This window comes from Haliaeetus albicilla, chromosome Z (assembly GCF_947461875.1).
Source record: "Haliaeetus albicilla chromosome Z, bHalAlb1.1, whole genome shotgun sequence".
Taxonomy (NCBI): Eukaryota; Metazoa; Chordata; class Aves; order Accipitriformes; family Accipitridae; genus Haliaeetus; species Haliaeetus albicilla.
The window spans coordinates 23,383,480-23,400,819 of NC_091516.1; the positions used below are offsets into that span (position 1 = coordinate 23,383,480).

General features: G+C 41.0%; 1 protein-coding gene across 7 annotated transcripts in view; it reads right to left on the minus strand.

Annotated features, from left to right (window-relative positions):
- The window catches only part of BNC2 (basonuclin zinc finger protein 2), a 342,418-nt gene that overhangs the window by 99,887 nt on the left and 225,191 nt on the right, over positions 1-17,340 (minus strand). For all 7 annotated transcript variants that reach the window (XR_011323263.1, XM_069776358.1, XM_069776359.1 and 4 more), the window contains one exon: positions 12,692-12,927. Coding sequence is in view for 6 of the 7 variants with exons in the window: in XM_069776358.1 (XP_069632459.1) it covers positions 12,692-12,927 (236 nt within the window). In the remaining variant the exon portion in view is untranslated. The remainder of the gene's footprint in view (positions 1-12,691; positions 12,928-17,340) is intronic.

Genomic DNA, 17,340 nt, shown 5'->3' on the forward strand with positions numbered 1-17,340 from the left:
AAGAATGATGTTAATTCCTTGGATTCTTGGCACAACTCACTCCTCTCCACATGCACACACACATTTCCCTTTGATCAATAGCTTTATGCCCTTTTGTTTTCTTTATTTTCTAACAGGTCACTGCATTTATTACAAGAAAATTGAGATAGACAGTAACCCCAAGATCCTGTCCTCAACTCAGTGGTCATATTTCTTTGACATACTGCAGGATATGTTCTGGTAGAGGCTTCAACACGGCTTTGTTGGCAAGAAAAGTGATTTTCCAGACTAGGAGGAATGCCTTTCTCTCTCTTCCCCTCATCCACAGAGAATTGGTCTCAAAAATGAAGACTTTTGTCACAGACACACACTCTCACAATCTATTAGAAATGTAAATAAAATTTATAGATTATTTAAGTATGTGCATATATACATATTTCATGGAAAAGTTTCTGTGATCATAAATGGTTAATAGAAATTCAAACACATTTTGAAGCAAGAAAGCTGGAAATAGTTTCCTCCTTGGCTTACCTGCCAAGACCCAAGTTCAGGGCTCTTTCTCCTGCAATGCTTGATGGCATCACTCACACCTAAAACAGCCTAGGGAGTGAACTATTCCTCCCACCTCCTTCATCCCTCACTCTGCTTTAGGTGTTTGTGATTTCATCAACTATCACAAGAGAAACACAGGACCATGAACTCAAGCCTTGGCAGGTGAAGAGATTTTCAGCTCCATTTTAAAAAGCAAGAACACATGGTCCTAGCATATGCCTGACAGACCTTCAGTAACAGCCATTTCCATGCTCTGCATCCCAGTAGCTGTGTCCAGCTGTGTGAAACTATGTCAGTCAGTGGGATCATGGCTTCTCACCCCCAGTACTGTAAACAGTACGCATTCCAGGTAGGAGAAACACAGCTACACAAAAGTGTCTCTCTCTGTTTTTTTTTTTCCTTTTGGTCTTTGACAGCCAAAAATGTTTGCCATTAAAAAGACCATCTTTGCATTTCTGAGCCATCTGAAACACTATGGTTATAAAGGCTGACTATTTCATAGTAGTCATTAAGAACTAGCATGTATACTGCTGTTGATCACCAGGGGTTATACAGCCCTCTGCTTCATTACCCTTGCAAGACACAAGACACAGAGCAGCAATAGCAGAGCTCTCCAGCTGCACATATTCTGGAAATCCAAATGATCTTTGCATGTTACTGAGACATCTGTTGTCATGTAACTTGTCCTGGTGGCATTCAGAAGTGCCATCAAACTCTCTGGACTTTATTTTTATTCTTTCCCAGTTCAAGTGCTAACAGTCGTGATAAATAGAGTCATGTAGCACTAGTGTGATTGGTGGTGTTACTATTAGAAGTATGGCATCAAAAACAGCAGGGAGATGTTAGGCAAGTTAGTGCAGATACAGAGAAAATCTGAAAGCACTTCACACTGTAGAACAAGTGGCAGTGCTTTGCTCAAACACACAACAACCCTTCCCTCTGGCTCAGCAGTTGTGCTCTGTTTCCCATCTCAGTCTTCAGTCCTTAAAGATTTATCTGAGCTTTTTCCACCCTCTGTTTAGAGTAAAGACAGGATAGTCACTCCTAGCTTTGTACAGCTAAGACGAATACAAAAGAGCAAGGGGTATAGCAGAGAATCTCTCTTCCACAGAAGGGCAGAGGAGTCATGCTGAACTGACTCACATGGGAGAAGAGAAACTTTTCCATATGATCACAGCCGCAAATATTAGCATGCAGTGATGCTGTGGGAGGAATGGAAAACTCAGGAGATGGACACATCATCTAACAGATCCTTTTCATCTCTTTGTGCTAAAGAGGCAAAATCAGAGAAGGAGGGGCAGTGAAACTGAGGTGAAGCTGAAGAAGGAAAGAGAAGCAAGAAAAAAAGCGGGGGTGGAATGGGAGGCAATGACAACAGAATATCTAAGTTGGAGTGGAAAGAGAGGGAGGAGGGAACAGACTGGCACAGAGAACAAGAAATAGGCAGGGCACATATTAAAGACACCCAGATTTAAATCCCATCTGTACTGGGAGAGTAGAAGTCTGGGTAAATGTTACCCAGCTTTGAGCCTTGGTCGCTCTGAGGGCCACTGTTGAAAAGTAATGTTGGAACAAAAGAACATATATAAGTGTGAACAATAATTACAAGGAGGAAAAGAAAACACAAGGTAGCGGTGTATCCAACAAAGCTGAAAGAAGTAAATAAAGCTGTAAAAAGGGTAACTCTCTCTTCATTATCAAGTAATTAAATGTTGGTGGCAGTTATTATGGGAAACACGACGGTGCACATGAATGACTTGGGTTGTACTTGGCTTTGTTACAGTCTTTACCAGATAAACTTCTTAACCTTTATCTGCATCAGTTTTACTACACATAAAAAGGGCATAATATTCATAGAGACATGGAAAGACTGAGTAAGTGACTGCTTCTTAAAATGCATGGAAATCCTCCAGTGGTCACAACTAAACAAGTGCACAGTATTAATTAAGAGATTGACAAACAGACCAACGAGGAATGAGAAGCAATATCAATTAAATAAATGCACAACCTTCACATACAAAAGCCATTTTTATTCTATTAATGGTGCATAATTGTCATCAAACTTTCACTGGGTTGCAAGGCTAAACTTTTTTTTTCCATCCATATCATAATTTGATTGCCTATTTCTCTTAATTTTCTTTATTACAAATAATATAGCATACCACCACTTTAAAGGTGTTCTTGTTATGAAAGAAAGAGTAAATCAACTGATGGTATATGGGAAAAAAACCCCTAAAGAAACTTCACATGACTTGTGATTATAGATATTGAACTGAAAGTATGATATCATCACTACAATGACCTGACACCACTTGTCTACCTTGGAAAAGCTGATATCCTCAGAGCTGCTGATTGTTTGTTTTCTTTCTGCTGTTTCTTATGTTTAAGCAATGGAGGCTGTTTGACAAGCTGTTTAATTAAATAGCCCTTGCACTTGGGCTCTGTACCAAAGTTCAAACATCTTAAAAGGAGGTAAATGAGTACAGACGGAAAAGCTAAGACTCTGAAGTCTCTAAAAGAGGTCAGACAACAACAAAACCCATACTTTTCTGAAGTCCTCCACAGACAAGCCAATGGTGGGCAATATTTAGTTTTAAGAACAGTAAGGCAATTTCCAGATGTGCATATGGTTAATATTCCACCTGCTTAGAAGGGATGAGGTGCTAAGGGATTACTCAGAGAAAGAACAGAAAAGAAATTAAGAATGTTATTATTAAAGATGCTCAAATTTCCTTCATTGGTCTCTCGCCAAATCTCTTGACCTAATCTGGATGTAAGAATGGTGTGCATGAACCATGTAGTTGTGTGAACTAGGACAGCAAACAAAACCAACACATTCCACCAAGAGCAACTACATTTTACAAAAATTTGAGAAATTGTCAGTCAAATTTAACACCAATATATATGAGCATGTAATCTGATTCAGTCAGCAGCGAGGCCAGCAGAGGCAACGGTAAGTGGGCGGCTAAGTGCTAGACTGAGGTGGACTGGGAGGTTCCCGAGGCTCAGGAGCGCCGGGGAAGAGCAGAGGGACCCGGCCAGAGCCGGCGGCTCTCGTGAGAGAGGCCGACGCGGCGTGGGCCTTGCCAGGGGCAACCGCGGGAGACTTGAACGGCCCTGAGGAGCGCGGCGAACAGGGCGTGGCGCGGCAGTTTGCGCAGGCAGTTTGCACAGCCCCCGTCTTCTTCTTCCAAGCTCGAGAAGGCGACTCAAGCGGTGGGCATCGGCCCGGAGGGAGACCCAGGTATGGCTGCCACTCGGGTGAAAGCCATTGTTAGGAAAAATGTGGCAACGCAGACAGAGGTGCCATGTAAACATGCAGCTGTCCAGGTCTCTGGCTGCAGGGAGTGCCTGAGTCTATGGCTGATGACGGAGGGCAGCGGGGCACCTCTTGTGTGAGGTGTGACAAGGTGAGTGAGCTGCTCAGCCTGGTGGCAGAGCTGAAGGAGGAAGTGGAAAGGTTGAGGAGTATCAGGGAGTGTGAGAGGGAGATAGATTGGTGGGCCCACACCTACCATCTCTGAGGCAGAGGCAGCAGATGGCGGCTCCGCAAGAAGCGGAGGTTCCCCTGCCCTCCTGCCACCAGGCAGGAGGGGACCTAAGAGATGGAGGGCAATGGATACAGGTCCCTGCTTGGGGAGGCAGGCGAATCCGCTCCCGGTCTCCCTCACCTTCCCAGTTGCCCCTACACAACAGGTATAGGGCTCTGGAACTTGAGGACCAGGCCCGTGAAGATCAGGGTGTAGATGAAGTCCTATCTAGGGAGGTACCCAGGCCTAGTCGGGCAGCCCCACGCATTCTCACCTCCTCTGAAAAAAGAAGAAGGAGGGTAATTGTCGTAGGCGCCTCCCTTCTGAGGGGAACAGAGTGCCCAATATGCAGACCTGACCCATCCCACAGGAAGTCTGCTGCCTCCCTGGGGCCCGGGTAAAAGACACTACCAGGAAACTCCCTGGTCTGGTTCGGACCTCTGATTATTACCCATTGCTGGTTGTGCAGGTTGGCAGTGATGAGACTGCAGAGAGAAATCCAAAGGCAATCAAAAGGGACTTCAGGGTACTGGGATGATTAGTGGAAGGACTGGGAGCACAGGTAGTGTTTTCCTCAATCCCTTCAGTGGCAGGGAAATACACTGAAAGGAACAGGAAAACACGCCTGGTTAATACATGGCTCAGAGGCTGGTGCCATTGGTGGAATTTTGTTTTTTTTGATCATGGGGAGGTTTACACGGCACCGGGCTTGCTAGCAACAGATGGTTTCTAGCTATCTCAAAAGGGTAAAAGAATCCTCACTCGTGAGATGGCAGGGCTCATAGATAGGGCTTTAAACTAGGCTTGAAGGGGGTAAAGGATAAAACTAGGTGCACCAGAGATGAGCCTGGGGGCAGCATGCCGATGTTAGGGGTGGATTCGATAACCCAGCTCAAATGCATCTATGCCAATGCACGCAGCATGGGCAATAAACAGGAGCTGGAAGCCATCGTGCAGCAGGATAGATATGACTTAGTCGCCATCAGGGAAACATGGTGGGATGACTCCCATGACTGGAGTGCTGCAATGGATGGCTGCAAGCTCTTCAGAAGGGATAGGCAAGGTAGAAGAGGTGGTGGGGTGGCTATCTATGTTAGGGAATGTTTTGACTGTACAGAGCTACACGATACTGATGACAAGGTGGAGTGCTTATGGGTGAGGATGAGAGGGAAAGCCAATAAGGCAGATATTGTGCTGGGAGTCTGTTATAGACTACCCAACCAGGTTGAAGAGATGGATGAATCATTCTACAAGCGGCTGGCAGTAGTCTCAGAATCGTGTGCCCTTGTCCTCGTGGGGGACTTTAACTTTCCAGACGTCTGCTGGAAATACAACACAGCAGTAAGTAAACAATCTAGGAGGTTCCTGGAGTGTGTGGAAGATAACTTCCTGACACAGCTGGTAGGTGAGCCAACCAGGGGAGGAGCCTTGCTAGATCTGTTGTTTACGAATAGGGAAGGGCTGGTGGGAGGTGTGACGGTTGGAGGCCGTCTTGGGCTTAGCGACCATGAAATGATAGAATTTTCAATTCTTGGTGAGGCAAGGAAGGTGGTCAGCAAAACCACCGCTATGGACTTCTGGAGGGCAAACTTTGGCCTCTTCAAGGCACTGGTTGAGAGTCCCTTGGGAGATGGTCCTGAAGGGCAAAGGGGTCCAGGAGGGATGGACTTTCTTTAAGAAGGAAATCTTAATGGCTCAGGACCAGGCTATTCCCATGTGCCGTAAGTCGAACCGCCGAGGAAAACGACCGGCCTGGCTGAACAGGGAGCTTTTGCTAGGAGTCAAGAAAAAAGGGAGAGTTTATCATCTCTGGAGGAAAGGGCAGCCAACTTGGGAGGAGTACAGGGATCTTGTTAGATCATACAGAGAGAAAATTAGAAAGGCAAAAGCTCAGCTAGAACTAAATCTGGCCACTATTGTAAGGGACAACAAAAAAATTTTTTACAAATATGTTAACAGTAAAAAGAAAGCCAAGGAGAATATCTATCCTTTAATGATACAGAAGGGAACGTAGCCACCAGATATGAGGAAAAGGCTGAGGTACTTAATGCCTTCTTTGCCTCAGTCTTTAATAGAGAGACCAGTTATCCTCAGGGTACTCCACCCCTTGAGCTGGAAGGTAAGGATGAAGAGCAGAACGTACCCCCCCTTAATCCAGGAGGAAATAGTTAGTGACCTACTATGCCATCTGGACACTCACAAATCTATGGGACCTGATGGGATCCATCCAAGCGTACTGAGGGAACTGGCAGAGGTCCTTGCCAAGCCACTCTCTATCAGTGATCCTGGTCAACAGGGGAGGTCCCAGAGGACTGGAGGCTTGCCAATGTGACTCCCATTTACAAGAAGGGTCGGAGGAAGTATCCGGGGAACTACAGACCTGTCAGCCTGACCTGTATCAGAAATAGTGTGGCCAGCAGGAGCAGGGAGGTGATTGTTCCCCTGTACTCGGCACTGGTGAGGCCGCACCTCGAGTACTGTGTTCAGTTTTAGGCCCCTCACTACAGGAAAGACATTGAGGTGCTGGAGCATGTCCAGAGAAGGGCAACAAAGTTGGTGAGGGGCCTGGAGCACAAGTCTTATCAGGAGCAGCTGAGGGAGCTGGGGCTGTTTAGTCTAGAGAAGAGGAAGCTGAGGGGAGACCTTATAGCTCTTTACAGCTACCTGAAGGGGGGTTGTAGTGAGATGGGTGCTGGTCTCTTCTGTCAGGTGGCTGGAGATAGGACGAGAGGAAATGGCCTCAAGTTGAGGCAAGGGAGATTTAGGTTAGATAATAGGAAAAAGTTTTTTACTGAGAGGGTTGTCAGACATTGGAATAGGCTGCCCAGGGAAGTGGTTGAGTCACCATCCCTAGAGGTATTAAAAAAGCGAGTAGATGGGGTACTTCAGGACATGGTTTAGTGGGCATGGTTGATGGTTGGACTCGATGATCTTGAAGGTCTTTTCCAACTTAAATGATTCTATGATTCTATGACTATGCATATAACCAATTTTTCTTTAAAAATCTCGGAACTGCATTATATAACCTGCACTATGTATTTCACAATTTGCATGACTTTGTTTTAGTTAATGGGATGTCTTTTGAAAAAATGGCTAATTCCCCCCCTCCCCCAATGTATACCTTCTGAGAGTTTACTCTTAGCTGACATCAGTGACTGAAACAATTGTTCTTGCTCAACAGTTGTTTTAGCCCTACAGAACCAACACAGCAATGGGAGAATAAACCACAGTCCCTCCCGGTCATCATTTGAAGAGTTAACTAAATTGATAAAGTAGGAATTGTGCTGGTATCTGTGGGCAAAGAAACACACAAACCCAAGTCAGCAGTGGCAGAGGACGTCATTAATTTCAGAGGTTTTTTTCTTACTTTTAAAATTAGCAGACTTGACGGTGAAACCACAGAGGCAGGAAAAGCATTGTACTCCCAGTTTCCAGTCTTCCGAAAGCAGAAAATGATATCTAGTAATTTTGAATTTCATCAGTTTTCAGCACTGACATTGCCACGGAAAAGACCTTCATTTAGGATTAGTGATTCCCCATGCACTGTCCAGTGCATGAACTTTTGTGAGTGAGTCACCTTTTGGGCCAATAAAATACCCATACTTTTCCAGCTGGCTTTAGTTTTGATTTTGGTTTTGGGTGTTTGGGTTTGGTTTTGTTTGTTTGTTTGTTTTTGGGTTTTTTTTGTTAAATTTCTCATAGCTGTGAATAGCACCACAGAGTCTGGCAGCCAAGACGTTGCCCATGAGCTACTGACTATAATCTACTTTTTTCGAGGGAACGATGGTAAGAACAGGAATCCTAGGTCTAGCCCCTTTTCCTGATTCTGCCAATGTTCTGTTCTGTGCCTCTGCTTCCTTCTTTGTCCTGTAAAGATAATATTTATTTTCCTCTTTTCACTAACAGAATACAACTATTTGATCACAAAACAGTTGAAGAAGTGTTGATCTCTTACTCAAAACACTGATTCATTATTTGCAAAGAGTCAGTTTATGGCCTCTAAGTTGTGGTCATATGTCCTGTCATCTGCAGCTGGACCACTGTAAAAGCTGAATGCTCCAGCTGTTCACTGCTACTGGCATAATTGCTCTCTAGCCTTTCCTCACAGAATAATCAGAGTTAACTTGCACGTGTTTAGCAGGAGGATTTTTCTAACCTGCCTTGTTTACAGAGAACCTAGCTAGGGAGTGGTTACACAGGTAGTTACACTAGCAAATGGGTGGGGTAAAGTATTCTCCAGTGGTGGAACAGAGGAGAACAGCTGGCAAAGTCACCTCTTCTCTCAGCTCAGCTGAAACCAAACCAGGGCTGGAGACTTAGTCACAGCTGAACTGTTCTTTGAAGCAAAAGTAACTTCACACAAATTAATAGAGCCACTAATCACATCTCTTTGAGTAGCAGGTGCAGAAACTGACCCAAAACAGTTACTGTTGTTGACAGAATCATTTCTTGTCATGTAGACAGTTGTTGAGTTGGCTGTTCCCAAAGAGAAAATCTACAGGCTCATTAATAGCTCCACACCAAATACAGCTTAGTTCCTTGAGATAGGTACCGGATACACAAGCCTAGAAACTGAAGCACTCTGGATGCCCATGGAGCAGATGCAGTCCAGGAAGCTCCCCTATGCAGTAAGGTTTTTTTGAGGATCACTTCTAAAGATGAGAGAACAACTCCTCCTCTAAAACATTAATCTTGTTAGCAATCTGATAAAACTGCTGACCAAATTGTCACTCACTGACATTTCAGTGATAGGTATCTATTCACCAGAAATTAGGTTTATTGCACAGAGGCCAGAGAAAGCTTGCCAGGTCTTAATGCCTCTCAGCCATTACTGGCAATGCTGTGACTGTGCCCAAATGTGAAAGGCGGTGTATCACATTACCTCTGCTGGCTTCAGGGTTCGTTCGCTTCCTGTGCTCCATTAATGCATCCACTGAATGAAGCAATAAATACTGCATTTTTCTCTGCCCACTGCTTTTTAATTTGCTATTTAGAAACATTATTAGTCAAAATGAGGGTATTACAAATAATCCCACCCACCTTGCAGCACTAATACACAACTAGACAGAAGCACTGGTTTTCTCTTGCTTCTCAAGTGCAGCAAACTGAGGTTTTTCTCAAAAGTTACTGTGAAAAAGTATTTTCTTTTTTTGTGGAAAAAGGGGTTTCATTATGGATCTTGAACAGAAAAGAAAATATCTGGCAATACTAAAATAACAGATTTTGAGTTGATACATCTATGCTAAGATTTCTTTTTTTTTTCCCCCTCCAAACCCCCTCCATTTAGGGAAAATGTTAAAATAATTTAACAATTCCATCATGATTCAGGGGAAATTCATCACAAACTGATGTCTCAGACCTTGCCAAGGCATGAAACGCCTATTTTGTACCAGCTTTACAAATCTTTTGCACTGCAGTTGATTGGAGAACACTGGAACTTTAACCTGGATTAACTATTCTAGAATCTGTCACAACCATTCCCTTTCCCTATTCTGATACTTCTCTTACTCCTTGCAGAATACACTTAAAAGTGTCTTAGAGTCTGTACGTTCCAAATAAGTTCTGTAGTTCTGTACGCTCCAAATAAGTTCTGTATTTCTGAGCAAGTATTCCCAAAGCTACTAACCTTTCTTTCCCCCTGCCCCCATGTCAAACAGTGATAACCATCATTTCATCTTACAAGTTTAAAATATTATTTTTATTAGAGACAAACAAGCTAGTTTACTGGTTTACGCTTCTCTAACTACAGCATTATAGCAAATTTAAACCATTTCTTAGAGATATGTATTTGTGTATTTGATGTACAATGAGTATGTATGAATGTATGGTAAATTTACCAGCATTGACTGGACTAGATTATAACTTAGACAGGTTTGCACCGACAAGTTAAAAAGAACTATACTTCCAGACTGAGAATCAGATATTCCTTAATTCACTGCATGACAACCTACCAATAATCCCATAGCTCTGTGATATTCTGGATGATTTCTTTTGCTACTTGATACTTTTGGCTCTCCTATAGGAGGCTCATGCAATTTCATCATAAGCTTTTTGTGTGGAAAAGGTGAGTTTGAAAGCCTCAAACAATTCTGTGAAGAGTTCCAATTCTCTAAAGACAACCTTTATGGAACAACACCTTTGGCTTGAAGGAGACATTACCTGTAGTTCTCACCTGTATGCACTTTTACTGTGCTAGTGTTACTACACATTTCCTTTCAAATTTCGCCGCATGCCCCTTTTCTCCTTTTTATCAGATAGTTGCAATAGAGTTACTTTTTAAACAAGTCTTTTTTATTATCATAGATTTGACTAATTTTCCTACAGTTTCTCTTCATAAATGTTTTACTAAGTAGTTCCCTTTCTGCTATATACTGAGCTTCCTAGCTTTAATGGAAACAAAATGCATTATTTTGCCCAGGGAGGTTATGGAGTTTCCATCCTTGGAGCTATTCAAAAGCTGTCTGGACATGGTCCTGGGCAACCAGATCTAGGTCGCCGTGCTTGAGCAGGGGCGTTGGACAAGATGACCTCCCTTCCAACTTTGAACAATCTGTGATTCTTTGAAATTAGAGAGCTAAACTAACAGGCAGGCTTGACTACACCTATCGTAGGTCTTCATTCACCCACTAGCACAATCCACAGCCAAGCACTAACCAAGTCAATATGTGGCAAGACCGTTACAGCTGCCCCATAACTTTCATTGATAATTGTTCTCCTTTAACTGACATAATATTCAATACACTGTTGTTGAATGTAGTAATGGTAAAATTCATGCCTCGAGGGCTACCATGTGATTGAGTTTTAGCCAGGTAAATTGAACTCTGACCTAATGGTGTATTATAGGCCTTTACACCACTCAGATGCATAGGTCACAATCTCACTCAGTACAAACCTCTATGTAATTTTATTACAAGCCATTCTTGCATATATTAACATCATTCCAACAGATAATTAAAACAAAATCAATATAAGCCCAATTCTAGAACCTTTAAAACAAGAAAACTACTGATTTCAGTCTTCTTGACTGTAAGGGACACTGAATTACACTCTGCGCTTGTAATATATTACACCTAACTATTAATCGCATTTAGTAAACAGCAATTTTCTAATGTTATATCTTAAAAAGGATGCATTTTTTAACGCATATTCCTTTGCAAATCATATTTCTTCAGCCCTCTTCATCAGTAGCATTCAGAATCCAGGAATCTAAAATATGTTGCAATATGCATATAATGCCATTACAGTAGGTATCTACAGATATCTATCATATACCTATCTAGTTTATATATCATATGCAACATCTATAGATACATATCCATATATATATATCGTACAAGCATCTATAGATACCTACTGTATAAATATCATGGATATATACTTATGTATAAGTTTTAGAATGGAAAAAATGGATTCTATTGTATTTGAACACATGTAACATTTAGCTTTTTACAAAAGAGATGCCTGAGAGAATCCTAAAACAATTAAAGAGCTTCATTCTGTATATATCCTAATAAGAATAACAGGATCTCATTATTAAAGTAATAGCCTTTTTATTACTCTTTCCCTAGGACTGTTCTACAATTCAGAACACTTTTCTGTGAGAATCTGTGTAATTAAGAACACAGAATATGAACGTTTCCATAGAATTACGTAAGGCTAAGCAATTTTTTCACACGAACGACAGAAAACTGAAGAGGAATTAAAAAATACCATCAGAATTCCTTAGAGCAGGACTAAAGATTCCCATATGTTCTCTATAGTGACAAGCACACTATCATTGCCTAAGAAAGTAAAGAAATAAATTGGAAACTAGAATTTTCAAATTTTTTCAGGTGTGTCCACTTCAATAACTGGATGACTTCTAGATGACGCAGAGCTCCCACAAAGTCAGTAGCAATTAAGAGAACTCAGAAGCATGTAGTGTTAGATTCTCAATCAGAAATAGTCTTATAAAATGTAATAATTCACTTCGGAACCCAACAGATGATGAAATTCTTCAGATAAGCAACCATACGAATTCATGACCATACTCATAAAGAATGCTTGTCCATATTACTGTTTACTTATGTTTTGTTTGCTCATCTTATCTTAACTAATCTGCACATAACACTTTATTTAAAACTACCTTTTAAAAATGGCCTTATAAACAGGATTTTCCTGTTTATACATGACACTGTAAGGATACCTGCCAACACAACTATGATCACAATGCCCATTTCATCTAGCCCTTATTAAGCATCTTGCTAGAGAAGAAAAGAAAAGATGAAGGAGCTGCTGACTTGGATCTTAGTTTCTTAAGTCAAACAGTAGCCCTTGAAAACTTGCCAGTTGCCTTTGATGACCAAATCAGGCTTGCAGCTAGCTAACCTCAGTATTTGCAGTATTTAAGGTATTTCCTACAATAAGCATAAGCAAGTACAAATAAATGCTATGGTATGAAGTAACCTGCATTTTTTTAGCTTAGGAAAAATTGAACATTTCATTTTGCCAACATCATCATTAGTCTTCAACATGCCACACTAAATTTACTTCATATCCTTCTACCTCTTTGGGTGCATGGTCACTACATCTGTACAAAAAAAATAATTCAGTTAACTGGGCTTGGAAACATGCTTTGCTTTATTTCCTACCTGAAGGATGTAGCCTCGAACATAGTCTCGCAGTGTCCAGCCTAAGCCATGTAGAATATGCAACACCTCCTCTTGCTTCAGTACACTGAAGAGTCGGTCAAGTAGGATCTTCAGTCTCACAGGCACAGCCTGAGTACCGTAGAGCATCAGGCTGCTGATGTCAAACACAACATTGGACTGCACAATCTCCACTTGGGTTGGGTGGTAGAGGTGCTGAGTACTAAGCTTGTCCAAGGCTGAAAGAAAATGGGTTAAGTATAAGAGAAGAGCTAAAGGAAAGACAAGAAAATAATCCCAAAGAATTATTTAAACACAATTAATTTTGCAGATGCAATTATTTTCCACAGAAATATCACCTGAATGATTCATAGAACCACAGAATCACAGCATGGTTTGGGCTGGAAAGGACCTTAAAGGTCATCTAGTCCTACCGCCCTGCAATGAGCAGGGACATCTTCAACTAGATTAAGTTGCTCAGAGCCCCATCCAACCTGACCTTGAATGCTTTCAGAGATGGGACATCTACCACCTCTCTGGGCAACCTGTTCCACTGTTTCACCACCCTCATCATAAAAAATTTCTTCCTTATATCTAGTCTGAATCTATCCTCTTATAGTTTAAAACCATTGCCCCTTGTCCTATCACAACAGGCCCTGCTAAAAAGTCTGTCCCCATCTTTCTTACCAGCCCCCTTTAAGCATTGAAAGGCTGCTATAAGGTCTCCCCAGAACCTCCTATTCTCCAGGTTGAACAACCCCAACTCTCTCAGTCTGTCCTCACAGGAGAGGCATTCCATCCCTCTGATCATTTTTGTGGCCCTCCTCTGGACCCACTCCCAACAGGTCCATGTCCATTTTGTACTGAGGACTCCAGAGCTGGACGCAGTACTCCAGGTGGGGTCTCACAAGAGTGGAGTAGAGCAGCAGAAACACCTCCCTCGACCTGCTGGCCACCCTTCTTTTGATGCAGCCAAGGATATGGTTGGTTTCTGGGCTGCAAGCACATATTGCCAGCTCATGTCCAGCTTTTCATCCACCAGTACCTGCAAGTCCTTCTTGGCAGGGCTGCTCTCAAACCCTTCATCCCTCAGCCTGTATTGATATTGGGGTTTGCCTCAACCCAGGTGCAGGACCTTGCACTTGGCCTCTTTGAGCTTCTTGAAGTTCACATGGGCCCACTTCCTGAGCTTATCCAGGTCCCTCTGAATGGCATCCTGTCCCTCGGGTGTGTCAACTGCACCACTCAATTTGGTGTCATCTGCAAATTTGCTGAGGGTGCACTCGATCGCACTGTCTATGTCATTGATGAAGATATTAAACAGTACCAGTCCCAATATAACCCTGAGGGACACCACTCATCACTGAGTCATTCTTTTTCACGGATGCAGTCCGAAACAGGCCTAGTTTCCAAAGATCACAATTAACTTTAATTCCTACAGCAGAAGGGTGCTCAGCTGAGCCCCAGAGACTACAATACTCCTAAGTTCAAAAGAAATTACAGAAAATTTATGATTAACTGATGAACAAAACTGAAGCTATTCAGAATTGATTTGGACTGTTAAAGGTTTGAGACTTAACTTCTAGGGGAATAAAAGAAAACAGATACACACTATACCCCAGCCTTTTAAACATGTTAAAAATTAGTCCCCTGATTTACCATAATTTCTATCATGAATTCACTGCTACTTGAGCTGGCTGGTTTTGTTTTACCCTTCTGTGTGAATTTCATGTTATTCATTGTGACGTGAATAATATAGAGATGAGGGAAGGAGAGGTTTGCAGGATGAAGGTAATTCTTATCCCCTTGTGAAGTTAAATATGATGGAACTGCACATGACATCACACGTTTTACTGAGTATCAATGTTTAAATTTAATTTTATTTCCATTTTATGGACTATGTTGCAGCACCTAAGCTTCTCACTGCTTTTTTAAAATAAAACTTTCTGAGCATTTAAAATAATTTTATAGGGACTTCTTCTCTCCTGTACTTTGGTTTCTTCTTGGTTTATGGTCACTGGAGAGTTCATGTACTCTTGATAAATTGCTTTCTTACATCCAGAGCGCAAAGGCCCTTATCATTTACTCACTGGCTTCATTCAACACGTTTACTCCAAGGAATACTTTGTCAAAGAGTTCTGGTTTCCTCATACTTCATTTCTTGCAACTGATTTGTCTGATCTTTCCTATTCTAGTGGTTAAGTCAACTTTGAATAAATAGCTTTAAATATTAATTTAACATTCAAAAAAGATAAGGAATTGGCAAGCCTAGGGACTGCAGTCTTATGTCTCTCCACAGGACATTTATACTGAAGAATGTGAAGGGTGCGATTTTTCTTCCAAAAGATCTTATTCCGAAGTACTTCAGCTATATAGGCTTCATGATGTGGGACTGATTTATTTACAAGGTCTAATGAATGGGATTTGATTGAAGCTTATCCAGGTCAAATACTTTCCTATATTTTTTTTGCCCCTTTTATGTATGATATTTTTGTAACATGGTTATTTTTCTACTACCGTAACAGATGTGTCATCAACGTACTCAGCTAGAAAAGCCTAGAAAATTGGTTTTGTTACTGTGCAGACTGTGCTGTATGTGTGCTGATACATATATATGTGTACCTGGGGGGCAGAGCAACCATTTGGAAGGAGTAAAAGAAAGTAAAATACTAGTATTCTTAAAAAAATACTACTACTACTTGCAATAAGAATGCTGTAAATAATATTAGTGTTAATAGATGTAACATGTTCTACCAGACTGTCAAAATAATTAAGCAGATCTGGATCACCTTGAGCTTTCCACCTTCAGTCTTACAGAATGAGAATGGGGTCCAAAGACATTAACTGGCTTCTCCACGTTTACACAAATTCAGACCAGAGTCAAGACATGAATGAATATTTTTGGAATATTCAATCCTTTTTAATCACTACATCATATATTTCTAATATATCTTAATATTTGTTTTCGTTTCTCTTTACTTAACAGTAAATCCTATGCCTGCAGTGGGGAAAAGCAAGTTCTTCCAGCTAAAGAAGACTTGGCTTGCTGAAGATTTTAAGGTCATGAGTCTACTTTGGCACTAGCCAGAATGGCTGTACGATATCTTTATCTAAAGACTATTGGGTGGATTATAAAACTAATAGATAGAATGAGAGTAAAAAACTCTGGACATTTACCCACGTTATGTAATGTGGTTATCCACTCCGAGGATAACAGCTTTGGAAAGGCCAAGATGGAATAGAAGTGAAAAAAGAAATAAAAAAGGTCCTTTTTAATGACTGAGCACACTCCTTGACCAGCAGACAGAAATTTTCACAAAATACCCTGTACTATTCCATTTATCTGCAACATGTTTTCAAGTGATGTTATCTATAGATCTGCTTCTCAAAACACACACACACACACACACACACACACAGACACACAAATAAGAGTTAGTCCACTGTTGGACTAACACTCCAAGTGACACTGAAATTATCTCCAATTTTGATTTCTGGCCTTATTCTGCACATTATGTAATAAACAAATAAGCAGTGAATTTTATCCTTTTGAAGTACAAGTCAGGATATGCACTGAAATGTGTAATTTATAACACAGCAAAGCATATATTTTTGCACGGATGTGTAAGAACATTTGCAAACTAAAGACAAACCTCATGCTACAGTCAGAAAAAAAAAAGAAAGAAAAGGAAAAGTTGTACATGAAGAGAAAGGAAATACACTTGCACCCATAGAGAAATGATAGTATGGTAAGCACCTGAAAGTCTTTCAGATCATTGACTATTGAAACCCCTTGCACTTGGCAGGAGAATGAAACTTTTCACTATAATTTGTAATCTATAAAAATTACCTTGTTTCTTTAAAAGAGATTGCTAAGGAAATAGTTGACAGTGTATGATTTCATAAGTGCTTAGGAGACTTCAAGATGAAACATGCTATATAAAAGAATGAGCTTTATCATACCTGAAAAATGACATAAACAGATGTGTCCTTATTAAGAAGATATCAGTGACTGAACATCATAAACCACACATTAAAAGTCCCTTCCTGGTAGAGCATGAGGTATTACTCATACTTCTTACACTTTCAGTGGGCTCAAAAGTTCACCCAGAAAAGTCTTAACATGTTTGTGACTTTTTGGTTGTAACCTGCAGAGTCTTTTCCAAAAACATGACTATGATGGGCCTAGCTATGTGCTTAAACTAAGAAGGCTCCCTTTTAACAGCCCAATTCAATTCTTAGCACTGCTCTGATAGTCTGATATTCTTTATGTCAGTGTGAGTAGAAAACTGTTCACTGGTAGAGAAAGAAAAGATCTAATGAATTTTAAAACTCGCATACCTGCTGAGTAATCAAAATTTTTGTGGAACAGCCTAAAAAGGCCCTTGTGTTTTACTGTAACAACATACAGCCAAGGGATATTTCTGTGGTGAATCCTAAATTTCAAGTTCTTGTTTCAGAAAATTTAACTATTAAAAAGGGGGGGCAAAAAAGGATTATAAAGTAGAAGACGTTACAGAAGATTGCCTTCAACATCCCAAAATTACTAATTGGATAATTAGTATAGGAATTAGGAAACTTTCACTGCTGTTTTTCTTACCTAGCTCTAAAGTATCAAGTATGCACCATAATCATTTAGATAATTTAGAATA